General features: G+C 53.5%; 1 protein-coding gene across 1 annotated transcript in view; it reads right to left on the bottom strand.

The window, feature by feature from the left end:
- Positions 1-23,534, bottom strand: part of RADIL (Rap associating with DIL domain) — a gene marked incomplete at its 5' end in the record, with an annotated part of 113,428 nt that overhangs the window by 64,618 nt on the left and 25,276 nt on the right. The window contains 4 exon segments of the mRNA XM_080829898.1: positions 19,487-19,556; positions 20,283-20,361; positions 20,363-20,384; positions 23,044-23,118. Coding sequence (XP_080686024.1) covers positions 19,487-19,556; positions 20,283-20,361; positions 20,363-20,384; positions 23,044-23,118 — 246 coding nt within the window.

Below are 23,534 nucleotides of genomic sequence, written 5' to 3'. Positions count from 1 at the left end.
ATAAACAAGAAATAGAAACTGACCCAGCTGCTAGGTCCCCTCCCAGGGCCTCAGAAGTGAGCTCCCCTCCCTTCTCTTCAGCAGGATTCCAAGGCAAAGTTCGCAAAATCACATCAAGAGCAGAGAAAATGTAGGACAGACTGTGATCTATTCTCTTCACGAGCGTCTACTTAAGCCCCAAGAAGTCCAGGCAAACACAGACCCTGGTCTGTTTGGTCTATCTGGTCAGGAAGCCTTTTTCTCCCCACGGTCACTCCCTCTGTGGCCATCTTCAGAGAGCAGCCCCCCTGACGGCGGCCACGTGTCCCCTCGCCAATGTCCTCCCCGACTGCAGAATGCAGAGGATGACCTATTTGTCCCCCTGTGCCGCCGAACAGTCCCTAGCAAGGCCAGGAGCGCAGGCACACCCTCCAGAGCGGGGCGTGCCCTGGGTAACCCGATCTGGGTTTTGGAGGCATGACCTATCCTTCCCCTTGCTGCCCACTCCTCTTTCACACAAACATTTGGGGGAAACACGGGCCCAAGGTTGTAAGACACTTGCTGTTGCTTCTCTCGGGCGATGTTTTTCTCTTGTTCTCCAGAAAGAATCCAATTTCTGATGAAAACAAGCTCAAGTCACACCAGTGAGTGCAATGAGCGAGGTCAGAGCTGGGCTGATGAAATGGGTGGAGGCACACGGCCGGCCCAACGCCGCAATGTGGAACTCATTAGAATTTCCACCAGGACAGGGAAGGAAGAGGGTAGACTCTCAGGCTCGGCTTTGTCCCCACCCTCCATAAATCCTACCTTGACAGCTCTAGCGAGAGCAGTGCTGTCAAATACAAAAATAATTTAATCAGATGTAATTCTGACAGGCTACCCTCTTGAGAGGTGACTTTTCCCACCAATGGGATTAAGGACCAGCTCCTCTCTGGAATGCACAAGAGGTACTAACTGGAGACACCTGTAATCACCCTCCACTTGCAAATTCTTTTGGGCAATTCAGATTAACCACTTAACAGGGTGTGGGGGCGCTGAGCAGGCAGGTCTGCAGCTCCCCCTCACCTTGGTCCTACCAACCGGCCCCCTGATGGGAAATAAGCCAGTTTCTTCCTGGGGGTGGTGAGGGGGCTCGAGCTCCAGCTCAGCATCTGTTTTCTAAGCTGCAGTATTTGTCGAGGGGCTGGAAGTGGTACAGAAATAGCTGGGAGACAATGCTTTCAGCTGGCACACGAGTGGGGAACGCGCTGCTATGTGAGCAGGAAAACCAGGACCGGCTGTGCGCGGGGGGGGTATGTCAGGCCGACCCTGGAGGGAGGGCGCGGACCCCCATGCCCTGCTCCCCTGCAGCGCCCGCGCTGCCAGACCTCCTCGAACGGACCACCAGGGAGACTGGGGTGCCCTGCAGCGGAGGGCCAGACTCCCGGGTCTCAGGGGACGGTGGCCGCAGCAGAACCCTGGAACCCACAGGGCCCGGCCGCCCTCGCCCGCGTTCAACCCCCTCCGGGTCCCACTCCCCTCCCCCCTCCGGGGCCGCGCCGGGGGCCCGGCAGTGGCCGGTCTCCATGACAACCGGACAAGCCCGGCCGGAACGGCCCGGGAGATGCCCCGTGAGGGCCCCGTTGCCCCAGCGCGCGCCCCGCGGCCTCCCCGCCAGCCAGCTCTGCGCCCCGGGGCCCCGGCCGCCGCTCCTCGCGCAACCCGCGCTTACCTCCGCCACAGCCCGCCGCCGCCGCCGCGTTCCCGCGCGGCTCCCACACCGCCGTTAGCCCGCGCCCGCGCCCCACGCCCCGCGCGTGGCGCGGCGCCTCCTGCCGGCCGCCCAACGGACGGGGCGGGGGCTGTGGGTGGGCGGGGCCTCCTGTCACCCCCTCCCAAACTGCTGGGCGGGGCCTGGTGGGGCGGGGCAGGGCCTGGTGGGGCGGAGCGAGGCTTCCCCCCGACGGCCACCTACCTAATGAACGAGGGTTAGACCTCGAGGGGGTGGAGCCTCGAGGGAGGGGCGGGGCTCGTGAGGAAGTGGGCTGAGCGCCAGCGCCACCTGCCGGCCAATTAATGGGTGTGGGCGTGGCCTCGAGTATAGGGGCGGGGTCCCAGGGGGCTGGGCTGGTCGTTGAGAGCCAGGACCAAAGCAGCCAACCTCTGAACACAGCTCAAGGGATGGGGCCTCCGCAGGAGAGGCGGAGCTGTGCTATGCTCTAGTGCCACTGGCTGGTCTGAGGCCTTGGGGGACCGGTGGGCTGTTTTGTCCCCACTTTTTAGTTCCCCAATGGACAGGCCCAGGAAAAGGAGGGAAAAAGGCAAAGCAAACGATTACCAAAAAGGGTAAAGCCCCAATATATGAACAGCTAAGACCCTGAAAGTGTCCCATTTCCCAGAAAACCTGTCCCCACCCAGCAGCCAGAGTTTTAAATAACAAATCAAATAATGGCACTTCCGCTTAAAACGATGCCAAACGGGGCCAGGTCAGCTCCGGGGCTCTGGCCCAACGGCCCTCTTTGAATAAGGTGTTTCAACAGAAGCTCACGTCCTTAGTCTAGCATCAGTCCTCCTGCTGGGGTCTCACCTTGGGGAAAGACTCATCCCTTTTTCCACACCTGGGGCATTCACCTGGTCTTGAATGTAGATGCAGAATTCTGACCCTGGCAGTGAACATTTTTGCTAACAGCTCGCCATTGGGGTAGAAAGTCTTATAAGAATGACTTTCTATATGCAAGAGGAAAGGGGGGGGGACAGTCATTAATGGACTACCTACTGTGTCACCTCACTTAGAGCTCACGTTGACTCGTGGGAGGCAGACATTGTTTCTGCCACTATTCAGATGAAGAAAAAAAGGTTCAGAGAGACCAGACAGAGGTAGAGCCCAGAACTGAGCCTGGATTATAGAATACCCTTTACAGGACTCCCCACATACGCAGCCCCCCCCCAACCTCGACCCTCAACAGGTAAATATCAAGGCTGGAAGGAGAGCCTGGGGTTAATTCTGTGTTCTCCTCCTAAGGTACTTCTTGCATGACCCAGCCCCTGCACCCCTCTTCAACAGGTGTTGGCAAACGATGCCCTGGGGGCTGCCGTTTTTGTAAATAAAGTTTTATTGGAACACAGCCACACCCACTTGTTTATGTCTTGTCTATAACCATTGTCACGCAACAGAGACTTTACAGCCTGGACTAACATAAAGGAAATAGTATTCTCTGGTTCTGTACAGGAGTTTGCTGGCCGCTGTTCTCCAGGATCTCATAATGCCAACTATATGGGATTACTACACTGTTTCGCACATCTAGATCTTGGCTCAGGCCTTGGAACACTTTCTCAAGTTTCTCAACTGTATTAGCTTTCCGGACCTGCTGTAGCAGAACACCACACGCTGGGCAGCTGAACCTGCAGACATTTAGTCTCTCACGGTCTGGAGGCTAGAAGGCCAAGATCGAGGCGTCGGCAGGGTTGGCTTCTCCCAAGGCCTCTTGTCTTTGGCCTGCGGATGGCTGTGCTCTCCCCGCATCCTCACGTGGACGGCCCTCTGGGTGTGTCTGTGTCCTAATCTTCTAAGGACGCCAGTCATAGTGGATTAACGCCCACCCCGATGACCTCGTTTTGCCTTAATCTCCTCTTAAAGGCCCCATCTGCCAATCCAGTTGCGTTCTGAGGCCTTGGCGGTCAGCGCTCCAACCCGTGGATTTTAGAGGGACCCAGTTCAGCCCTCACACTCATCTTCCTCCCTCTTCCAATCCCCACGTGGCCAATCCCCACTCTTCCTTTAGGACTCATATTTGGTGTGCGTTTTTTTTTTAAGATTTTATTTCATTATTGGACAGAGATCGCAAGTAGGCAGAGAGGCAGGCAGAGAGAGAGAGGAGGAAGCAGGCTCCCAGCCGAGCAGAGAGCCCGATGTGGAACTCAATCCCAGGACTCTGGGATCATGACCTGAGCCAAAGGCAGAGGCTTAACCCACTGAGCCACCCAGGCACCCCTCAGATTTGGTGTTTTTTATGGGGTAGTCAACCTCCAAGGAGATCCCCAAAGGGCCCTCCAGCCTCAGCAGCCCTCAGACGGATGCTGTCCTGACCGACAGGCTGACTACATCTCCCGAGGGTCCCTGAGGCAGACCCACCCCAGCAGAGATGCTCCCAAATTCCCAACCCTCAGAAACCACAGGATGAGAACAGTTTCTTATTGATTTAACCCACTGGTCTGGGGACAGTTTGTTATGCGGGAATAGAAAGCTAATACCTTTTCCGGGGAGGGCTCCCTGTCCTCCAGTCTTGGACCTGCACCGCTCTCCTGTGCTCCCGGGTTCCCATTATATCAAACCCCACCTACCTGGCCTGCTGACTGCTCCATGACCCCTCCAACCCAGCACTCCAGCCACGCGGAACTTCTGTTCTCAAACATGTCCTGTAAAGGCAAGCCCCTCATTTGCCTTGTTTACTGCAATACTAGATGCCTAGCAGGTGCTCAATTAAATACTGGCTAAATGAGTAAACAAAGGAATTGATAGATTGCCACCCATCTCCTTCTCATCCCTTCAGCTGGAGGCTTATCAAGGGCTAACAACTGAGTTTTATTCATCTGCACCAGGCCCATGGGCAGGTGAGCAAAATAAGTTTTTGAGCTGCAAGGTTGAATGTCTTCGGAAATCCACGGAATAAAACGGAGTGTTGAGCTGCCCCACTAGGGCCACCAGAGGGCGATAGAGACCGGGATATCATCAAGGAAAGGCGCTGGCGGTCCAAGTGCAGGGTTCCCAAGAGATGACCTGTCTAGAGGCAGAAAGACAGGGGTCCTGTCTTTCTGGGGCGAACCAGAGGAGAGGAAGGACAGGTGGCAGCAAGCACATGCACGGTCTTAGATCCCAGCCTTTCTTTCTGTCCAAACAAGGGATTGAATCCTGGGATTCCATTCTCGATGAACTCGGCACCAAAACCCAAATCCAGGTCAAAACTCAGTGATTGTTACTTTTCTTGCCGTGTTGTATATTGATCAACTTCCAGTCAACAGTGTAGTACTTCCTGGCACTGGGAACATATGGGGTACCAGGAATATGGAGAAATGATATTTGATATTACTCAGTTAAAAGTTGATATGGCTATTCTAATGTAGGTGTCTAATAGGCATTTCAATCTGCAGCTCAGGTGAGACGTTTCATGGGAAAACACTGATTCCAAGCACAGACATGGGAAATGAAGCCAGGAGTAGGTGTGTCCAGTTGAAACAAAGCGTTCCACGCCGTTAAAATGGCTGAGGTCAAGGTCACTTGACCCTTGCTTGCTTGGTCTGTGCTACAAAACCTGAACCCCATTTGTTCGATTGTCAAAGATTTTAGTGCCGGTGGGACTTAAGAAATCACCCACCTTTGTGGTCAGTAAACTATGCACGGGGAGGCAGGCTCTGGAAACTCTAGTCCCAGTCTTGGGGCTGGGGAACATATTGAAAAGTTGTATTTCAAACCAAGTAGGAGTTAGGATCAACTACGACCATGTGATAGGATCACAACATAAGATCACGAACATGAGCACAGGTGGCCTCAAGAAACACATGTCTAAAACCAAATATGTTCGGCTAAGTCTGACATTTCCATTCATTATTTTGTTTACTTGGTTTGATGCCTGTGACCATTTCTTACGGAGGGTACCATTTGGTTTGTGTATGTATGAGCACAAATAATTAAGACTGAGAAAATACGATGCAGTAACTTTTTTGAAATGAGAATTGGGAACACGTGGTCATTTTTCAATTGGGGCTGAAAGAGCTTGGTCCAGCTGGAGATCTTTCTATCACCCAAGGAGAGACATGCGTGAGAGCCTTAATCTAATTCAGTGTCTACACGGAAGCCACAAGAGGCTAACAGACTTGCCCCAAAACACAAAATGTTATTAATAACATCGCTTCTCTGTCGCCAAACACATTCAAGAAGAGGAGCCAGTGGGATAGACCAGGATTATGAATGGTGAGTATTTCTGGGTGATGGAGTTTGAGGCAGTAGCCAAAGATGAGCCTGTGGATACATCTGCGTCTCACACACTCTTCTTCCACTGTAACTCAGACTCTCCATCACCAGGTGGTGGGGAGGTCTGCCTTCCCTCCCCTTGAACTTGGGAGGACTTTTTTTTTTTTTCCTGGAAGGACTTTTTAGCTGTGTCCACTGGAGAACATAGCAGAAGTGAAGACTTCCAAAGCTAGGTCATAAAAAAGGTCATGTCTCATGTCTTGTACCTGGCTCTTTCTTTCTCTTGGGACCCAGCCGCCCTGTTGGAAAGGGAAACTCAGACCAAGAGGCAAGTCACTCGGTGTGGATTAAGATGTCTTTGCTTTTGACGTTTTCATGGCTGGGCCCTTACACCGATCATGGGAAGACTGCCCCTACCGGGAGTAGTCGATCTCTGGAGAGAGTCAACAACCCACCTGTGAGGCAGGTGGTCTCCAGAAAGAGGTGAAGACCAGCCCTCCCCCACCTTCCTTTTGGGCTCCTATCTTCTCCAGACCAATACTCCCCTGTCCTCTTCACCCCAGGACCAAGTACCACACAAGGAAGGACAGCCCCTCTGCCCCAGAGCCTGCGGAAATTCTTCAAACTAGCCAATCTGAAATCTGATCCTAAACCTTAACTGTCCTTTCCCTCGGAAGCCACAATTCCCTTGCTGTCTGTCTCCTGACAGACCCTAGAGCTTCTTTCGTGGCCCCGTGTGGCATCCTGTGCGCACCCACCCCCAACCCCGGGAACTGTGAAGGACACACTGTCCTATCCAGGTCAGTCATTTCCTGATCTCTTGGCTTTCCCATCCCTGAATAATAAAATCTACATTTTGGAACAGGCTGCTTGGTCAGTCAGGGCCCTCCCCGGCTGCCAGGGTCACCCACCGGACCTGTGAGTGGACGGAGTTTGCCGCTGGCCTTCACACCTCGGGCTGAGGCCCAGACTCTGAATTCCCGGATGACAGAAGCCATGAGAGACGCCAGTGATTACTGATGTTTGAAGCCACTGTATTTTAGGGTCCCTCATTTTGCACCAAGAGACAGAAAGGTTTTTAATTTACCTTACGCTTTTCCGAATATTCCAAGTCTTCTACAGTGAACAGAGACTGCTCTGATAAAAAGAATGAACGGATGTCATTTTTTAATAGGTCTTATTTGTTTTAAAGATTTTATGTATCTATTTGAGAGACAGAGCAGTTGCATGAGACCACAGGAGGGGCAGAGGGAGAGGAAGAAGCAGGCTCCCCGCCGAGCAGGGAGCGGGACGCAGGGCTCGATCCCAGGACCCCGGGGATCATGACCCGAGCCGAAGGCAGATGCTTCACCGACTGAGCCACCCAGGCATCTCTGGACAGATGTTACTTTTAAAAAGACAGCTGGACAAGCGTGACCCATCTTGAATTTTTATTTTTTTTAAGTTCTTTCTACTCCAGGGCAAACAATAACATTGACCAGCAGGATTATTCCTCTTGGCTACAAATGTTTATCAAAGGTCGTATTAATACAAAAGAGAAATTTCACAAACACAGAGAAGGTCCAATACCAGCAGGACATTTTTTTTTTTTAAGTCATGCCACAGATGCCAGTCTCCAACACTGTAGACACGACACGTCTAGAAAAACACATGTGAAAGGCAGTCAGACCTCCTGCTCCCCACCCCCACCCCCAAAAGAAAGGACTTCCCAAACAACAGGAGTGGAAGGATTCCTCGTGAAACCCGGGGGAGTAAACAGGACTGGCGGACGACTCATTCCACGGGGATCAGGGCCCGGGATTTGAAATTGCTTCTGGACGCACAATAGCTTTTGCAAAGTTGCTCATTTTTCAGTCGGATTCGCTATCTCCCTCCTACCTTCCTAGCCCTGACTGAAGGCACGATGACCCACGTTCCTGAGGTCTCTATGACCATCCAGCCCCCCAAGGTCCCCCCCGAAACTGGGGCCATCATCAGGACAAGAGACCCCAAAATCGGGTCTTGGATTCCTCTTAGCGGGGTCAGGGTTCTGAGCAGCCAGATCCTCCAAAGCTCCTAACTTCCTTCTCCTTAACCGTCCCCATTTGGCCCTGGTCCCCCAAGTTCTCAAGGTGTGGCCCCATGCGGACCCCCGCCAATCACGCAACTAGGCACTTAATACGTAATACCAACGCCCATGCCTTCCTGGGACAGAACCACTGAGATCAATTTCCAGAGCTGACGGTCCAGACCCACTTGTGAGACATACAAGCACTGTGACAGGTTGCACCCGGCAAGCTGAGAGAAAGACAAAGGGTAGGATGTATAGGGCAGTGTGGGACACAACCCTGTGCATCACACAGGTAGGTCTGTTTCGGCGATGGATGTACAAACTGAAATCAAAGTGTAAAATGCATTTCTTACGATGGATATTGATCAAAAATTTTAGAAAACACAGATGTCTGGGAATAAATGGAGGACAGCTGACCCAGCAGCCTGCAGCCTGATCCCCACGATGGGGCAGCCCGATCCCGTGAGACATAGGTGAGCCTCCTGTGAGGGCCTGCAGCTGGGATACGGTGACCCCCTCCAAGGCAATGCCACAATGAGGGTACAGGTGGGTTTGAGAGCCCATCAGGAGGCCGGCTTTGCAAAGGGTAGGTGTCCGGACACCTGCGAGCGGAGGTTGTGTGGGCAGAGAGATTCCATGCAGAGCTGGGGTAACCCACTGTGGCTTCACCCCACCACCCACGGGGCCCCAGTGATGAAGGGCCGCCCCACAGCTCGGGGCTTCATGGCTGTCAGGCCCCATGGGAGGCATTGGGCGCCAGTGTCCTACACCCCCTGGGGAGGGCCCCAACCCCGGCCAGTTCCCAAAGGCAGGAGCAGAGAACACCCACATTTCATCCTCGGGCCTTGCAGGGCTCAGGCAAAACTGACTGAGAGCAGGAACCGAGCAGCCAGAGGATGGCATTGCTTCAGTCAGGGAAACGGGACCCCGGAAGGATGTGAAGGAGATTCCTGGTCCCCGGCCCCGGAGCTCAGCTCCCGGGGAGCAAGGTGGCAGAAGGAGGATGATGTGACAGCCGAGGGCCATGACGTGGATTCCAGCATGGCCCTGCACCATGGATGACCTTGGGCAAGTCATGTAGCCTCCCTGAACAGCCTCAGTTTCCCCGTCTTGCCAGTTTTGCCGGGAGAAGTACACAAGAATGGGAATGTGTACATGTTCAGAGCCGGGTGTATACTGCCTGTTACGCCGATAAGACGGCGTGGACTGCAGAGACGTGTACGCAGACCGCAGGCCGCGGCATGCTGCTTAAACAGCTCTCCAGAGACACCAGGCTCTGATCTGTAGCCTTTGCCGATTCCCAAGGCATCAGGATTCCCACCGAGGCCAATCTCACACCGCTCCTGGTTTAACGACTTGCCAGCCCTGGGATACTCAAGCGCTGGTCTCCAGGATGTCGTAAGCACGCAGAGCACCCCAAGACCACCACGGCCTCCTGTCTCCCATGAGCAGTGGACAGTGACGACAGTGACAATCGGGACCCCGTAGGCCTGAGCAGCCATGCAGCGGGCAGCGGGCAGGGACCCCTCCCCGGTCCGCAACCCCCTCTTCTGCCCTATCCCTACTACAAACCAGACCACCTGCAGAACAGGGCCGTGCTCCCCTCCCCACCGCGCCCTCCACAGCTCACGCCCCATGCCAGGGCCGGAGCCGGCTGCTCTAAACCTTCCAGAAAAACCAGCTCTTGGTAGGATCCACTCGGGGCAGAGTCAAACCCACTACAGACTTGAGTTGGGAAAAACCAGCCCGGGAGCCTGCTACCAGCATTCCCGCTTGTCCTCTGATGTCCAGACTTGCCTAGAGTAAAGGCCAGGGCAGAGTCCACGAGGACCACAGTTGGGAACTTGCCCGGCCCTGGATGCAAAGGGCCAACACATCCACGAGGGTGTCCCAGACCAGTGCCCACACCTGTCCTGCCTCTCCATCCTGCCCATGTCTCCAGGATCAGCGAAAACGGGCTAAAATGAGGGGAGTGTTGGTCTGGGATCTCGGCCCCTCGAGCGACATTTGTAACCTGCTGTAAAACAGAGGAAAAAGTCTAGATCAGTGGTTCTCCACAACGTTGGGCCTCCCAAGGTCCTTTCGGGGGCTCACGAGGTGAAGCTGTTTTCATGATAACACTGTGACATCGTCCTGCCTTCATGCAAATGGTTCCCAGAGACTATGGCACAGGTGACTCACACACTCACTGGAAACCCAGGGCGGGGGAGTCCTGTGGGCTTCTGCTGAGCCAGATGTTTAAGAGATTTGCAAGAACGTGAAACCATGCCACGGCCCCCCCACCCCGAAGTCTCTTTTTGTTTAGAAAAATGTAGCTATTTTTAATAGAAAAAATGTTACTGATGTTAACGTGCAGGGAGTTTATCTTTGCGTGGTTTAATAGGTACTTTCAAATACTTTCAGTTTGAGTTTCTAGTATGGCGAATGTTAATATTAGATATATCTAACAATAATGAACAAAAGTTCTTTGGTGTCCTCCATAGTTTTTAAGAGCACAAAGGAGCTCCACAACCATGAAAAGGCCGGAGAAACACTGATCTACTAGCACTGTCACTGATGGGACAGCCTCCCTCCCCACATGGGCTTTGTGCCCACCCCGGACATGCACAGTCTGGAAACGGACCAGCAGCTGACAATCAGCCGAGCGAGACCACCAGCTCCTTTTACGGCTGACCCGAAGGAAGCCCAGAGAGGGTAAGTAACCTGCCCCAAGTCACACAGCATGTGGGAAGTTCAAGTGCACCACATCCACACACAGAAAACCAGGCCACGAGGGAGGGCTGGTACTTCCCCCTGCCAGACCCAGAGGCCCCATGCCACCTGTGCTGGGCTGTGAGGGAGGCAGCAGGCTGCACATTCTGTTGCTGGAGGGGGACAAGCCTGGTCACGGTGCCTGGGGAAGGGAAGAGAGGGGTTTGGGAGGAGAAGGCACCGGCTCCAGCTCTCCCCAGCTCTGTGCCCCGGGCAGGTCACCCCTCGGCCCTCCCCCGACTCTGGGTACAAAACGGAGCTGTCCCAACCCTTTTGCGTCATGTTCAAGCTCTTGCTACTCAGCCTCCCAGCCCGGGAAGCACAGATTCCGGCCACCTGTGCACAGGCAGGGTGTCCCGCTGGGACCTGGGGCTTGGAGCTCTTTATAGGGGTCCAGTTTCTGGGTGAGCAGGAAAGCCTCAGGCCAGAGAATGTCCTGGGAGTAAGCCCAGAGATGGGGGCGGCACCACTCCTGCCGGCCTCCCGGCCACTAGGAGCCATGCCATATGGCTACACGTTCTCCCAGATCAGCCTCTTTTGAAAGCCTGAGTGGAAGCTTCCGTCAGTGCTTCCAACACGGACCTGAACATGGGGCTAGTGAACAAAGCCTCAGACCTTCGGTATAACCGGTCAGAGCACACAGACCAGTTGACATGCCCACCGGCATGTCAGCAGCAGCTATCCACAGGCTGGGAACCCTAAAACGGACTTGCCAGTGTTTTAGGGAGCAGACAGTGGAGTGGGGGAGAGCCCACGGCTGCCACTTACTCGCTGTGTGCCCTTGGATGAGTTACTTAACTTCTCTGAGCCTCAGTCTCCAAGTCGATGAAAGGGGATCCTCCCTACTTCGCAGAGTTGTAAAGACAACACAAATCCCAGGGCTTGGCACAGAGCTTATGAAACACCAGGGATCGAGCCCAACTTCAGGAATGGCCCGTGTAGAAACACAGGCTGCTAAGGGGTGTTTGTGAATTTCCTACCTTGTGAATTGTTGGAAACGAAGTGAGAAAGAGATAGCCCAAAGCAAGAGCCGTGGTTAAGTCCTTCGCTCCTGGACACAAGTCTGTCCTCTGGACTCTGACTCGGGAACCCCATCACTGACATGTGGAGCATGGCCTCCAAGTAGATGAGCTCCAGAGGCGGGCTTCTGGAACCGGCGTCCAGACTCCAGAGTACGACCCTGATCTACTGGCTCAGCAGCAGTCCTAGGCGTGTGGCAGCCGGGATCTGGGGTCCAGCAAACCCCTGCAGAGGCTCCCTGGCTAGACCCGAGGGAGTTGAGAGTCTGGCATACTGGCCCGTGTAGGGTTGGACCCTGCGCAGGTCTGCCTGGCTCCAGTTTCCAGACCCCGCAGGCAGAGCATCTGGGCAGCCCAGTGCCAGGCCCACTCCCCCTCCTGCCAGGGCCCCCAGGGACCCCTGGCTAGCTCCATGAGGTTCTGGGAAGTGAGGGAAGCCGTGGGGGCAGTGGTGTGCCAGACGGGCCCCTGCGGGCCTTCAAGGGCCAGACAGGGGCATCCCCTCCCAAGACCTCTTCCGTGATGTCACCTCAGCGGCTTGAAATCAGCCATGGGAACATTTATGCCACGAAAATCAGCAAATGCTACACACCAGTGTTTTGTTTTGTTTCTGAAATTCTTAAGAATGTTCAGCCCAGCATTCCTCCTTGGAGGGCAGTGAGTGTCCTTGGAAACAGGTGGTGCGGCGGTGGGACCTGACACTTGGAGATTAGATAGTCCTGGCTTCAAAGCTTGGCTTTGCTGGTTGGACGCTGGGTGCCCTTGGGGAAGTCGCCAAACTTCTCTGTGCTCTGGCTTCCCGCTCTGTAAGATCAGCGAATGGACCTTACCCCGCAGAAGGGACTATATGTCAACCAATGGACAAGAGCGTCTAGGAAGCCGCCAGCACAGAGACCAGCCCCCGGGAGGGGCACCCTTTGGGTAAAGCCTCTGCCACCCCAGATTCCTGCTCCTTCCCCTCACACCTGCGCTGCACCATACCTGTGAGTGTATGTGTCTGCGTATTCACATGGGACAGCCCCAGATTCTTTCGGGACCCCGCAATGTGGTTCCCAGAACCCACCTTTCAGCATCTGGTCACGCAGTGTGTGGGGGCGAAGGTGACCAGTGCCTTCTTGATTAAGTCTCTAGGTTCATTTCCCAGACCTCTGAGCTCTACCTGCCTCTCTTAGCACCTGAGCTGTCCCCGGGCCCCCTGCTTCCCAGCAGGGGCCTGACTCCAAATGCAGGAGCTCAGCGGAGCTGTGGGAAAACATTCGGAGCGCCGCAGCATTTGCAGACGAATTTGGAAAGGAGAGCCTGGTGCGGTGAAAACCCAGGAAGGCAGCATTTTCAGCATTTTCAGGAAGCCCTCCAGACCACCCCACTGTGCTGGGCCCCCGCCCACCACCAGCCTGGCTTTGGGCCCTCCATCCGGGCCCGCTCGCAACTCCCATCCTGCCCCCATCCCTGCCCAGCGCTTTCCTAGGATCCTCCCCAGCCTGAGCCTGAAAGAAGGAAGCTCAGCCCTGTTCCCACCATATGCACGATTTCCAATCAAGGGGAAAAGGCAGCTCTGGTCCGTGATGTTGGCTTAAAGCCCACTGGCCTGAAAGCTGTTGGCTCCGGGGACAGCCGTCAGCAAGCTCCGCTCAGGGCCTGTCAGGGATAGCCTGCCAACTGGCAGGCAGGTCTCTCCACCAGCCAGCGCACCTGCCTTGGCTGGCCCTCACGATGGCCAGGGGACTCGCTAAGCAGGCTGTCACCTCCAGGCCTGTCCCCCAGCCCGCCTAACTCAGGAGCAGCAACAGAAGAGCCCGGAGCATGGAAGAGTCCTTCTGACCTCCTCCCTGGTTCCCTGGGACATGACAGCCACTCTGCAGGATCGTTCTAGCATGTGACAGCCTCAAAGGTGGCCAGGAAGAGGGAGCTGGCATCTGAGTTCCCAGCGCCCTGCCCTCTCCACCCGACCTGCCCAGCGCACAGACTGGAACACTTACCCACAGGAGGGACTGGCCTGAGGAACATCTTTTCCTTCCCTGCACTGCTGGTGACACACTTTGGGGGAGGTCCAGGGCCTAGGTTTGAGTGAAATGGAATGCTGGGAAACTCACTTTCATAATGATGCTGAGGAAGAGAAAGGGTTCATGGGAAACATCCTGAATTGGACCAAGGGGAAGGAACGGGGTCACGGCCCTACAGCAGTGTCCTCACCAGCCTGTCCACAGTCGGAAATTCCACCATTAGTGATTCACTCCTTTGGCCAGCACAGCTGACACTCCTGGACGAGGGTCATCTTCATTATCAAAGGCTGCTCCCCAAGGACAGCTAAAGGAGCTAATCAGAATACCAGGCTGGGTATTTCACATTCATTACCTTACTGAATCTTTAAGCAAACTTGCAAGGTGCTCCCTTACTATCCCCATCTTAGAGCTGAGGTTAAGGAACTGGCCCAAGCCCTCACAGGCACTCACAAACAGAAGCAGCCAGACTGGATGTCAAGTCCAGCAAGACACAGCTCATCCTGGGGTGGGAGGCAGGTGCAAAAACCAGGGTGATGAAGGATAGAGTTCCGAGCCTCGATGTAGGTAAGCATGGGGGCAGGGGTGATGGGAATTAGGCAGGAAGCCCTAAGTCAGAGGAAGGCCAGAAGTCCCTCGATACTGATGCCTGAGCAGGGCTTTGGAGGATGAGTAGGAGTAAGAGGGGTGGATGAGGGGGTGAACCAGCACCTCCAAAGGTGGGCATAAGGGGGCAGGCTGTCTTGGGGAAAATCCAAGATCAAGAAGCCAAAAGGAGGGAGCAGAAGGAGATGTAGGTGTCACAAAAGGAGCTCAGCTCTGGGGCCACTAAAGAAGTCCCAGATCAGTGTCCCTGTCCCCCCATCACTAGGGGGCCCTCCCCTACAAACTTCCTTTCCCCACCCCAACCTCCAACCCTGACCCCAACTGATGGTGGGCAGACCGGATGAGATCAGCTTCTCGAGGCTGGGCATGCCAGTCTAGACACACACACACACACACACACACACACACACACACACGGGACAAGTGTACAAAGCTTACCCCGAGAGCATCTGTCAGCTCAGAACCCGCCTCTCTGAGGAACATGTCTGATGATTTCCTACTGGCTTCGGTACATGGGATTTCAGGGACCCTGAAATGCTTTGGAATGTACTAGAATTAAGCACAAGGCATCCTGTCTTGGAGGCTGAGGACTGTCTGCCTTGAGAGATGCTTGATTCAGAGATTCCCAGGTTCCCGGTCAGCTCAGGAGCTGGGCCTGGATCCTCTTCCCCAGTAAACATCCAAGCATCAGCTACAGAGGGGCCAGCCCAGGCCCGGGGGGACGCTCTGAGGACAGGTCGCTGGAAGCCTTGTCAAGGGGCCACTAGGGGCTTGAGAGGTAGGGGTATCCCAACGCTGGGGACGCTCTTCCCAAATCCCAATCAAACCAGCCAGGCCTTCCCTCCAGGGATCATTGGAGGAGGCTCCAAGGGCTGCTGCTTGGCACCAAGCAAGAATCCGAATGCTGGCATCACAAGCCCTAAATCTGGAGCAGGTGAGCAAGTCCCTGGGATCGGCTTGCCCCCGGAACGAATGGCTCTGATACTTCCTCTGGATGTTTTCAGCAGAAGAAATGGCCAAGTAACGGCTTCCTCATCCCCTAGCACTCACTCCTCCTCGGTATCGAGAAGCAGCTATGTGGGCTGCAGAGAAGCAGGTTGCTCAGGCTGTCTGCCTCGGTCTCCCTTCACTGACCCCCCTGCCCAGACGGCCCGCCCCGGGAGCTTCCCCAGCAGGGATGGGCGTCATGGCAGGAGATAAGCAGGCTCCCCGACATGGTCTGGCCATGCTCCCACGGCAGGGCACATTGGACAGGAAAGTCTAAGGGGTGCCATTGTGAGTGATGAGTCTATAGGTTCGCGGATGCCCAGAGCCCCTCCCGGAGGAGAATTCTAATTCCGCACCATGCTGCAGTTGATTGGTGATGTCTGCTATGGTCACGGATATTCACCATCCCTGATCTACAGGCTGGGTGACCCCTTCCCTGAACAGGGCACAATCCCCCAGCCAGGACTTTGGTCGCAGAGGAGGCCCTGGCCAGTGGGGTACAAACACTCCACTGACTCCCACATGGGCCCAGGGTCCCCCAGTCTGCCAGGACAATGTCTGCTCCCTTTTCTGTGGATGTTAATGTTGGTTGAATTAGGAAACACTTGCCTAGAATAGAAACACGTTACAGGGTTAATTGCTTCTCTGCCAAAATGACTATATGCTTTCTTCCTCACCTGGGACCCGAAGGACATTCTGGCTGTTCCCAGAAGTAGCCTCCGACCCATCAAAACTCTGCCCGTGGACGTGCAGACGGGCCTGGGCGCCGTGCTCTGGACCAGAGTTCATAGAAACACTTCTCATGATGCTCCGGCCCTGTGCAGTCTGGGCCGCCTCATTTGGACACCTTGGCCTGCAGGGTGCTGGGCAGATAGAGGTACCTCCAGATGGCATAGTAGTGGGTACCAGCCCCGAAGGCCACAAAGAGATGCCAGATGGCGTGGGCAAAGGGGATCCTCCCGTCACTCTTGAAGAACACCATGCCCAAGCAGTAGAAGACCCCTCCGGTCATCAGCTCCCAGATGCCCTCGGTGTTGGGCTGTCGGAAAGGACAAGGGGGTGGGGCACGGGTCAGAGGAGCAGCCGCCAAGGCTGAGAGCCCCCTCCCGCCTCTCCCCCACACCCCAAAGCGAAAAGAGACGTGGATGGCGAGCCAGCCCAGATTCCTGGGTGGGAAGTCTCGACGCATGTTGTCTATTCTCTCCAACTTAATTCTCAGATGTTACCATTTCTATCAAAATCTCGAAGACTAGTCCGGGTTCACAGCAGCCAAGTTTTACGTATACTGTATCACAACTTTCTTAAAAGGAATACAGGTCCGGGATGAAGAATTGTAGAGAAACCAAACAAAAAACATTAAGAAAAAAGGAGTCGTCCTAGCCGTCAGAGATGAGAGCTGTTAACACCCACCTGAGTGCTTCGTGGTTGAAGGGAATGGCAGAGGCTGAGCGAGGAGAACCTGCCACACCATCCCCCCCGCCCCCCCCCCGTCTCCCCGGGGCCACCCAGACACCTGTTACAGGCTCCCACTGCTGACAGTATCCTTCCAGAAACACACGCTAGGCACTCCAGGTGGATGTACGAGGCACAGGAACTGACTGTTCCAGACAAAGGGGTTCCTTCACCATCTCCCCCACGCTGCAACTCTACCTTGGGTCACTGCCCTGTGGGGGGACCCGTCCGCGTCTCACAGTGATGGCCCCCTCCAGCTTCTGAACAGCTCCACGGTATTTCAGGGTCCTTGGGGACACGGATGCCCTCGGTCCTCGAGAGCATCATACTGGACCGCTAATGACCCAGGAGACCCAGCCCCTCCCGGCTCCTGCTCACTCCACCAGCAAAGGAGGCAGGCAGGACCGCACGTGGTGGTCATGGAGACGCGCCCACGGCATGCACTAAGGGAGGAAAGCGGGTCGCAGAGAAGAGGAACAACGGAGTCCGTAAGTCTGCATGGCCACATCGATTTGCACATAAATAAATAAATGAAAAGGACACACCAACTGAACGGTGGTTGCAGCTGGGGCACCGTACTGGGGAGGAGGGGGATGGGAGGCTTGGCTCCTTCACACATTTTCAGACTTATTTTTTGCAGTGACTGTGTATTTAACTATACCCTGACTATATAGAAGCATATATATGTACTTAAACACACGTAATACATCGTTTGATGGATATTGTATAATTTAGTATTTATTTCATGCAATTTATAAAATTTATACATTTTTTAAGTTTCAAAGAATTTTTAAAAAATCTAAAATTTTTAAAAATATTTATGTAACATAAACTATATAATGTAATATTTAACATACTTCATAAATTTTTTTAAAGTTTTTTAAATTTAAATTGCTTTAAAGTTTCAAGATATTACAATATAATAGTTGGTTTAATATAATTCATAAGATTTTTAAAGTAAATTTAAGTGAACTCTTTAAAATTTAAAGAAATTAAATTTTTTTCATTTAAATGACAGCATACTTATTTTATTTATTTTTTAAATACTCTTCATAGATTTTTTAACTTTTTAAAAAACTCATTTAAATGTTTTAAATTTTTTTAAATGTTAGAAATATTTGTTATAAATTTTTTAAAAATCAAAAAAACAGGGGCGCCTGGGTGGCTCAGTGGGTTAAAGCCTCTGCCTTCGGCTCAGGTCATGATCCCAGTGTCCTGGGATCGAGCCCCATATCGGGCTCTCTGCTCAGCGGGGAGCCTGCTTCCCCCCTCTCTTTCCGCCTGCCTCTCTGCCTACTTGTGATCTCTGTCTGTCAAATAAATAAAATCTTTAAAAAAAAAAAAAAAAAAAAAAAAAAAAATCAAAAAAACAAATTTAAAAGAATTTTTTAAACTTTAGTATTTGTTTACTATAAATTATATAATGTGAAGTTTAACTTAATAATCCTCAGAAGATTTTTTAAATTTTTAAAAAATAAATTTAAATATTTTTTAACTTTAAAATTTTTAAAATATTTAATATAGATACAATAACATAATATTTAATATTTTATAGCCTAATAATAAATATACATATTTAAATAAAAATGAACTTGGAGGGGAAAAGGCAGTCTGTGAGAATAAATACAAATCATTGGGAAAATGCTGAGCAGACGGACTGACAGGGCCACAGATTAAAACATAATCAAGCTATATTAAGTAAAACGGTTTGGTGTCAGGATAGAGACGGGCCCCTAGGCGAAACAGAACTGAAATATCGAAGGTAGACCCACATCTACGTGTGAGTTAAACATGTGACCAAAGGAGCACAATGAACCAATAGATAATTGACATCACTGGCTAGGGGCTCTGGGACGGATCACCGTGTCCAGGAGAAACCACAGTGGGAAGGTTAAACCACAAGAAAGACAGGAGAAGACACAGGTAAATATTTACATGAACTTGGAGAAAGGAAGACATTCCTAACCATACCGCTGAGGTTTGTAAAGCTATACAATGTTTAAAAACACAAAACCCCTGCTAAACTTGACGACGTATAATTTTACCACCTCCCAATAACCACTGTATAAGATAATAAACTCGGGAGGGTGCCAGACAGGTGAGTTTACTGTGCCCACTTGACAGATGGGACAACTGAGGCTGGCAGAGGTGAGGCCGTCCACGTGTGGCCCACCCAGCTGCTTCTCTGCCTGGGCTCTGCCCCTCACGGGCCCAGGCGGAGCAGCCCAAAGATCCTCGTCCCCACAGTCAGTGGTGATGGGGGCCAATCTCGGCTCAGCCACTCAGGGGCGGCCCCCGCGTGCGGGCCAGCCAGGCTGTCATGAACAAGACCTCATGTCCATCTCCAGGGACTTGGGATTTACTATGTCCCAGGCACCGTCCTATTCACTGTCCATGGATCTGCCCATCGAATCCTTAAACACACAGGGAGCCTGTCACAGGGATGGGGGCTGACGCGGGGGACGGGGGCTGATGTGGGGAGGGTCGCAGTGCTCCCTGGAGGTTAGGCAGGGTCAGCCCCTCCAAGGCCAGGGAGTCGAGCCCCCCAGGGCTAGCCTCTCTGCTCTACTGAGTACCTCTTGAGGCCTTTGCTTGCCCATGCACCAGAGGAGGGGCTCAGACACGGCCATCCCCAGAGTCACTCGGGGTCCCTCCAGCCCGCTGGGAGCCCCCTGGCCGGGCGGGTGGGACTCACCATTGAGAGGATGACCAGGGCGGGGAAGAAGCCCATGACGACGTAGCAGAGCAGCTCCACCAGCTTGTACCTGGCAGGAAGACAAGCCATCTGGGCCTCGGGACAGCCTCCCCAGGAGGAACGGCACACAGCTCCCCGTTCTGGGTAGGAGGGGACACCCCAACCAAAAGAGTGAGAAGAACGCCGCCCTCTGCCCAGCCCTCCCGGGCTCTGACTTCACCCCGTGACACGCGGCAGGTGCCGGCAGAGCTGGGTGGCCCTGGGCGGTTGTCCTTCCCTCCGGGACTTGGTCTCCATCAGTGGGAGGACAGGCCAGGATTGTCCTTGCTAGGTACAGCACATGTGCGGGTCCCTGCCACAGCTCAGGCCAGGGGCCATCATCACCGTGGGATCTCAGGACCTCTTCCCCGCCAGGCCCAGGCAGCTGCCCTCCATCCGTCCGAGTGGCTGCACGGGCTGACAGATTTGCCCTCCCTGGAAATTCCAGAAGTCAGCTACTCCCTTTCGCTTCCATAGCTGTTTCCTTCCTCATATGGCAGAATGGAGCCTCTCCCCTCATCTAACAACCCAGCTTAGGGAACGCAGGTAACACGGGACCTACAAGGTCTTTTTCAAAACCTCTTCAGATCGACCCTACAGGCTGTGGCTCTGGTGGCCATCCCCGGGCCTGAACCCCAGGATGCCGGGCAGAGCTGTGCCTTCATGTTTTGGGGTCGTCCTGGGGCCTCCTCTCCCCAAGGCCAGGGAGGAGGCCCAGCCCACCCGATCGCCTGCCCCGCCCCCAGCCTTGGCTTACCGCTCGTGGAAGAAGAAGACGTAGATGGTGCCCACCGAGGCCATGATCCAGACCAGCCAACGCATATGGGAGGCCCAGGGGCCCAGCTCCCGAAGGTTCAGCCTGAGAGAGAGCCAAGGGCACAGCCTGAGAGGGGGTTCCTGGGGGTCCAGCCCCTCCTAGGAAGACTGACCCCAGAGCAGCCCTGGGCCCCGTAGCTCTGCAAGTAGGACGTGGGCTCTCAGGGTGGAAAGAGAGAAACTGACAGAAACAATAAGCAACGATTAGAGGAAAAGGCTCTTCCTTCCTGATTCTCCCACCAGCTTCCGAGAGAGAGCAGGCTTCTCTCTGCGCTGCTGGGCTGAGGCCATTTCCCCTGGGGCAGGCACCTGCAGGGGCCCAGCTCTCTCCAGCATTTGGCCACAGCAGCAGGCCACACCCACGGCCCCCTCCAGCAGCCTCTCTGTCACCCCGTGGGCAAAGGCCAGGCCCTTTCCGACGAGGGGGGATCTCTGCCCTGGATGGAGGCGGGCCTCGTCTTAGCCGTACCCTTGTATCTGTCACTACGGGCTTCTCCAGATTTTGTGTTTGACGCTCATTAATCGATTCTCCCCTCCTCTAATCTTCTATGATGAATCCTTTATACCAAATGTGCCGCGTTCCAATCATTGTATGGTTTCTGTCTCCCAACGGCACCCTGCCAGATACACCACGCTGTGGCATTGTCACAGCAGCTGGGAAACAGGAGACCAGTCCGTACTTAGGTGCGGACATCTCCCAGCGTGTCGCTAGGTGCGCCGGCGGAGAGCGAGGGGAGAGTAAAAGGACTGCATTATTTGCACACGTGAAGAGAGATGTGTAACTCTGCAGAACACCGATTGGAGCCCCTTGTCGGGTGGGGAGCGGGAGACCCTTCTAGAAAGGGACAGTTGATGATGGCGGTGGTTGGGGGGAAGGATCCTTTCACTTTTTCCTGGAGTGAATTTCTTGAATGAAAATGCCTTATATACAACTTCTGTCCACCCCCGTGTCCCCCAAAAAGCAATCGGCTCCGAGTCCAATTGTTATTATGAAGAAGTTCATGTATAACTGGAAAGCTTAAAGGTAAAAAATAAATAAATAAATAAACCGACTCATTACTTGGAAGAACCATCAGTGAAGATCATTCTAACTGGCTTTCCAAACAGACACAAAATAGGCCAATGGGTAGGAGAATCAGTATAAAATGGCACCAATGGAATGGAGGGGACGGGCGGAGGAAGGGATGGGAGGACTGGCTCGGATGGGGTTGGGGGGAGCCTCGACGACACAGATCATTGCTTACTAAAATATCACACTGAATCTCCACCTGACTTTATTTTTTTCAAAGATTTTATTTATTTATTTGATAGACAGAGATCACAAGTAGGCAGAGAGGCAGGCAGAGAGAGAGAGGAGGAAGCAGGCTCCCCGCTGAGAAGAGAGCCCGATGCGGGGCTCGATCCCAGGATCCTGAGATCACGACCCGAGCCAAAGGTAGAGGCTCAACCCACTGAGCCACCCAGGCGCCCCTACACCTGACTTTAACAGAAGAAAATGGACCCTCCACCCCCCAAAAAGTATGCTGCATTTCAAACAAATATTTCTGCTCCTCTCTCTCTCTGCTACTCCAGAGGCTTTCAAGAATCTTTAAGAATAGGGGTGCTTGGATGGTTCAGTGGGTTAAAGCCTCTGCCTTCGGCTCAGGTCATGATCTCAGGGTCCGGGAATCGAGCCCTGCATTGGGCTCTCTGCTCAGCAGGGAGCCTGCTTCCCCTCCTCTCTCTCTGCCTGCCCCTCTCTGCCTACTTGTGATCTCTATCTGTCAAATAAGTAAATAAAATCTTAAAAAAAAAAAAAGAATCTTTAAGATTGTATTCAGGAATCTTACACGTAAATCCAATCTATCAAAAACAAACATAAAAATATGGGGTTTCCTGATTGAAGCAAGGATGGGGGAACCCACGGTCACTCACACCCCCACCCCTCCATGGTCTTCTGGGGACCTCCAGGGCCTGCAGAAAACGGCGTGAAAACCAGAGCCATTCAAAGAAAAATACCCACCAAATGATTCTACACCCATGTCCCACTTTCCCATGCACCCAGCCCGGAAACTGGTCACTAAGCCCCTTTGTCTGTCTACCTCCTCCCGCACATCCAATCAACCCGCTCGGCCACATGAAACTGTTTCTGAGGTCAGAAAAGGCTGCCTCTTAGCAACGTCATAGGATTCGAGCCAACACATCCACGTGTGGGTACTTAGGAGAGTGACTGCAGCAAGGTCTCTCCTACCCAAGGGACAGAGCGCCCCAATGCCAGAAATATCCACAAGCAGGGGACAGCCAGGAAATGTTATGCTGTTGTAGAAAAACAAAGCAAAAGATTGGGCATTTTTCAATGTACTAATAAAGAGAGACACTCCCGGCGACATCACCAAGAGAGCAAAAGCAAATCACAGTTTGTGTAGTGCCCCTCCTTTTGCATTAGAAGCCGGAGGAAAAGTATGAACACAGATGCATTTACAGTATTATGGGCACACACCTGGGGCTCTCTTTGCACAAAATAACTATGGAAAGAGACCCAGAAAACTGGTCGTAAGTAGTTGCTTCCAGAAGGAGAACGGGCAGAGGGCGTCTTTTTACTGACACCCTTTTGTGCGGGAGTCAACAGATTACCCAGCCAAAGAGAAGACAAGCAGAGAGAGGAAGCCAGGCCAGGCCCCCCACCGCCTCACCCCTGCTCAGGAGGATAAAGAGATACTCACCAGGGCGCGTAGGACGCCGCGATGAAGAAGTAGATGACCATACGGTCGAACATGTGCAGGCAATGTTCCACCATCCTGGGGTAGAGAAGGGGTAGGGGACAGGGTTAGGGCCCCAGAGCCATGCCCTGGGACAAACGTGCTTCCCTGCCCACAGGTGCAGAGGGAACTGGGCTGGGGGCTCAGGTGCCAGCATTCTGGTTCAAGTCCAGGTCTGGAGCCATAAGACCCGAGTTCGAATCCCAACCTCACCACTTATGGACTATGACCTTGAACCAGCTCTCTGATCTGTGGGTTGGGGAGGACACCAGCAGCCCATCACAGGGCGGCCATGCGGGTTAAGCACGTTGGTACTTAGCATAGCACTGTGCGTATCAGGACGTGCTCAATAAACGTTCACCATTTTTGTCGTGACCTCACGTTGAGTAGTCAATGGTAGCCGTCAATGTGTTTGCCCAGTGTGGTGGCCAACCTCCAAAATGGTGCCCAAAGAG

Source organism: Martes martes (assembly GCF_963455335.1).
Source record: "Martes martes genome assembly, chromosome: 18".
Lineage (NCBI taxonomy): Eukaryota > Metazoa > Chordata > Mammalia > Carnivora > Mustelidae > Martes > Martes martes.
This window is presented reverse-complemented; position numbering and strand designations above follow the sequence as displayed.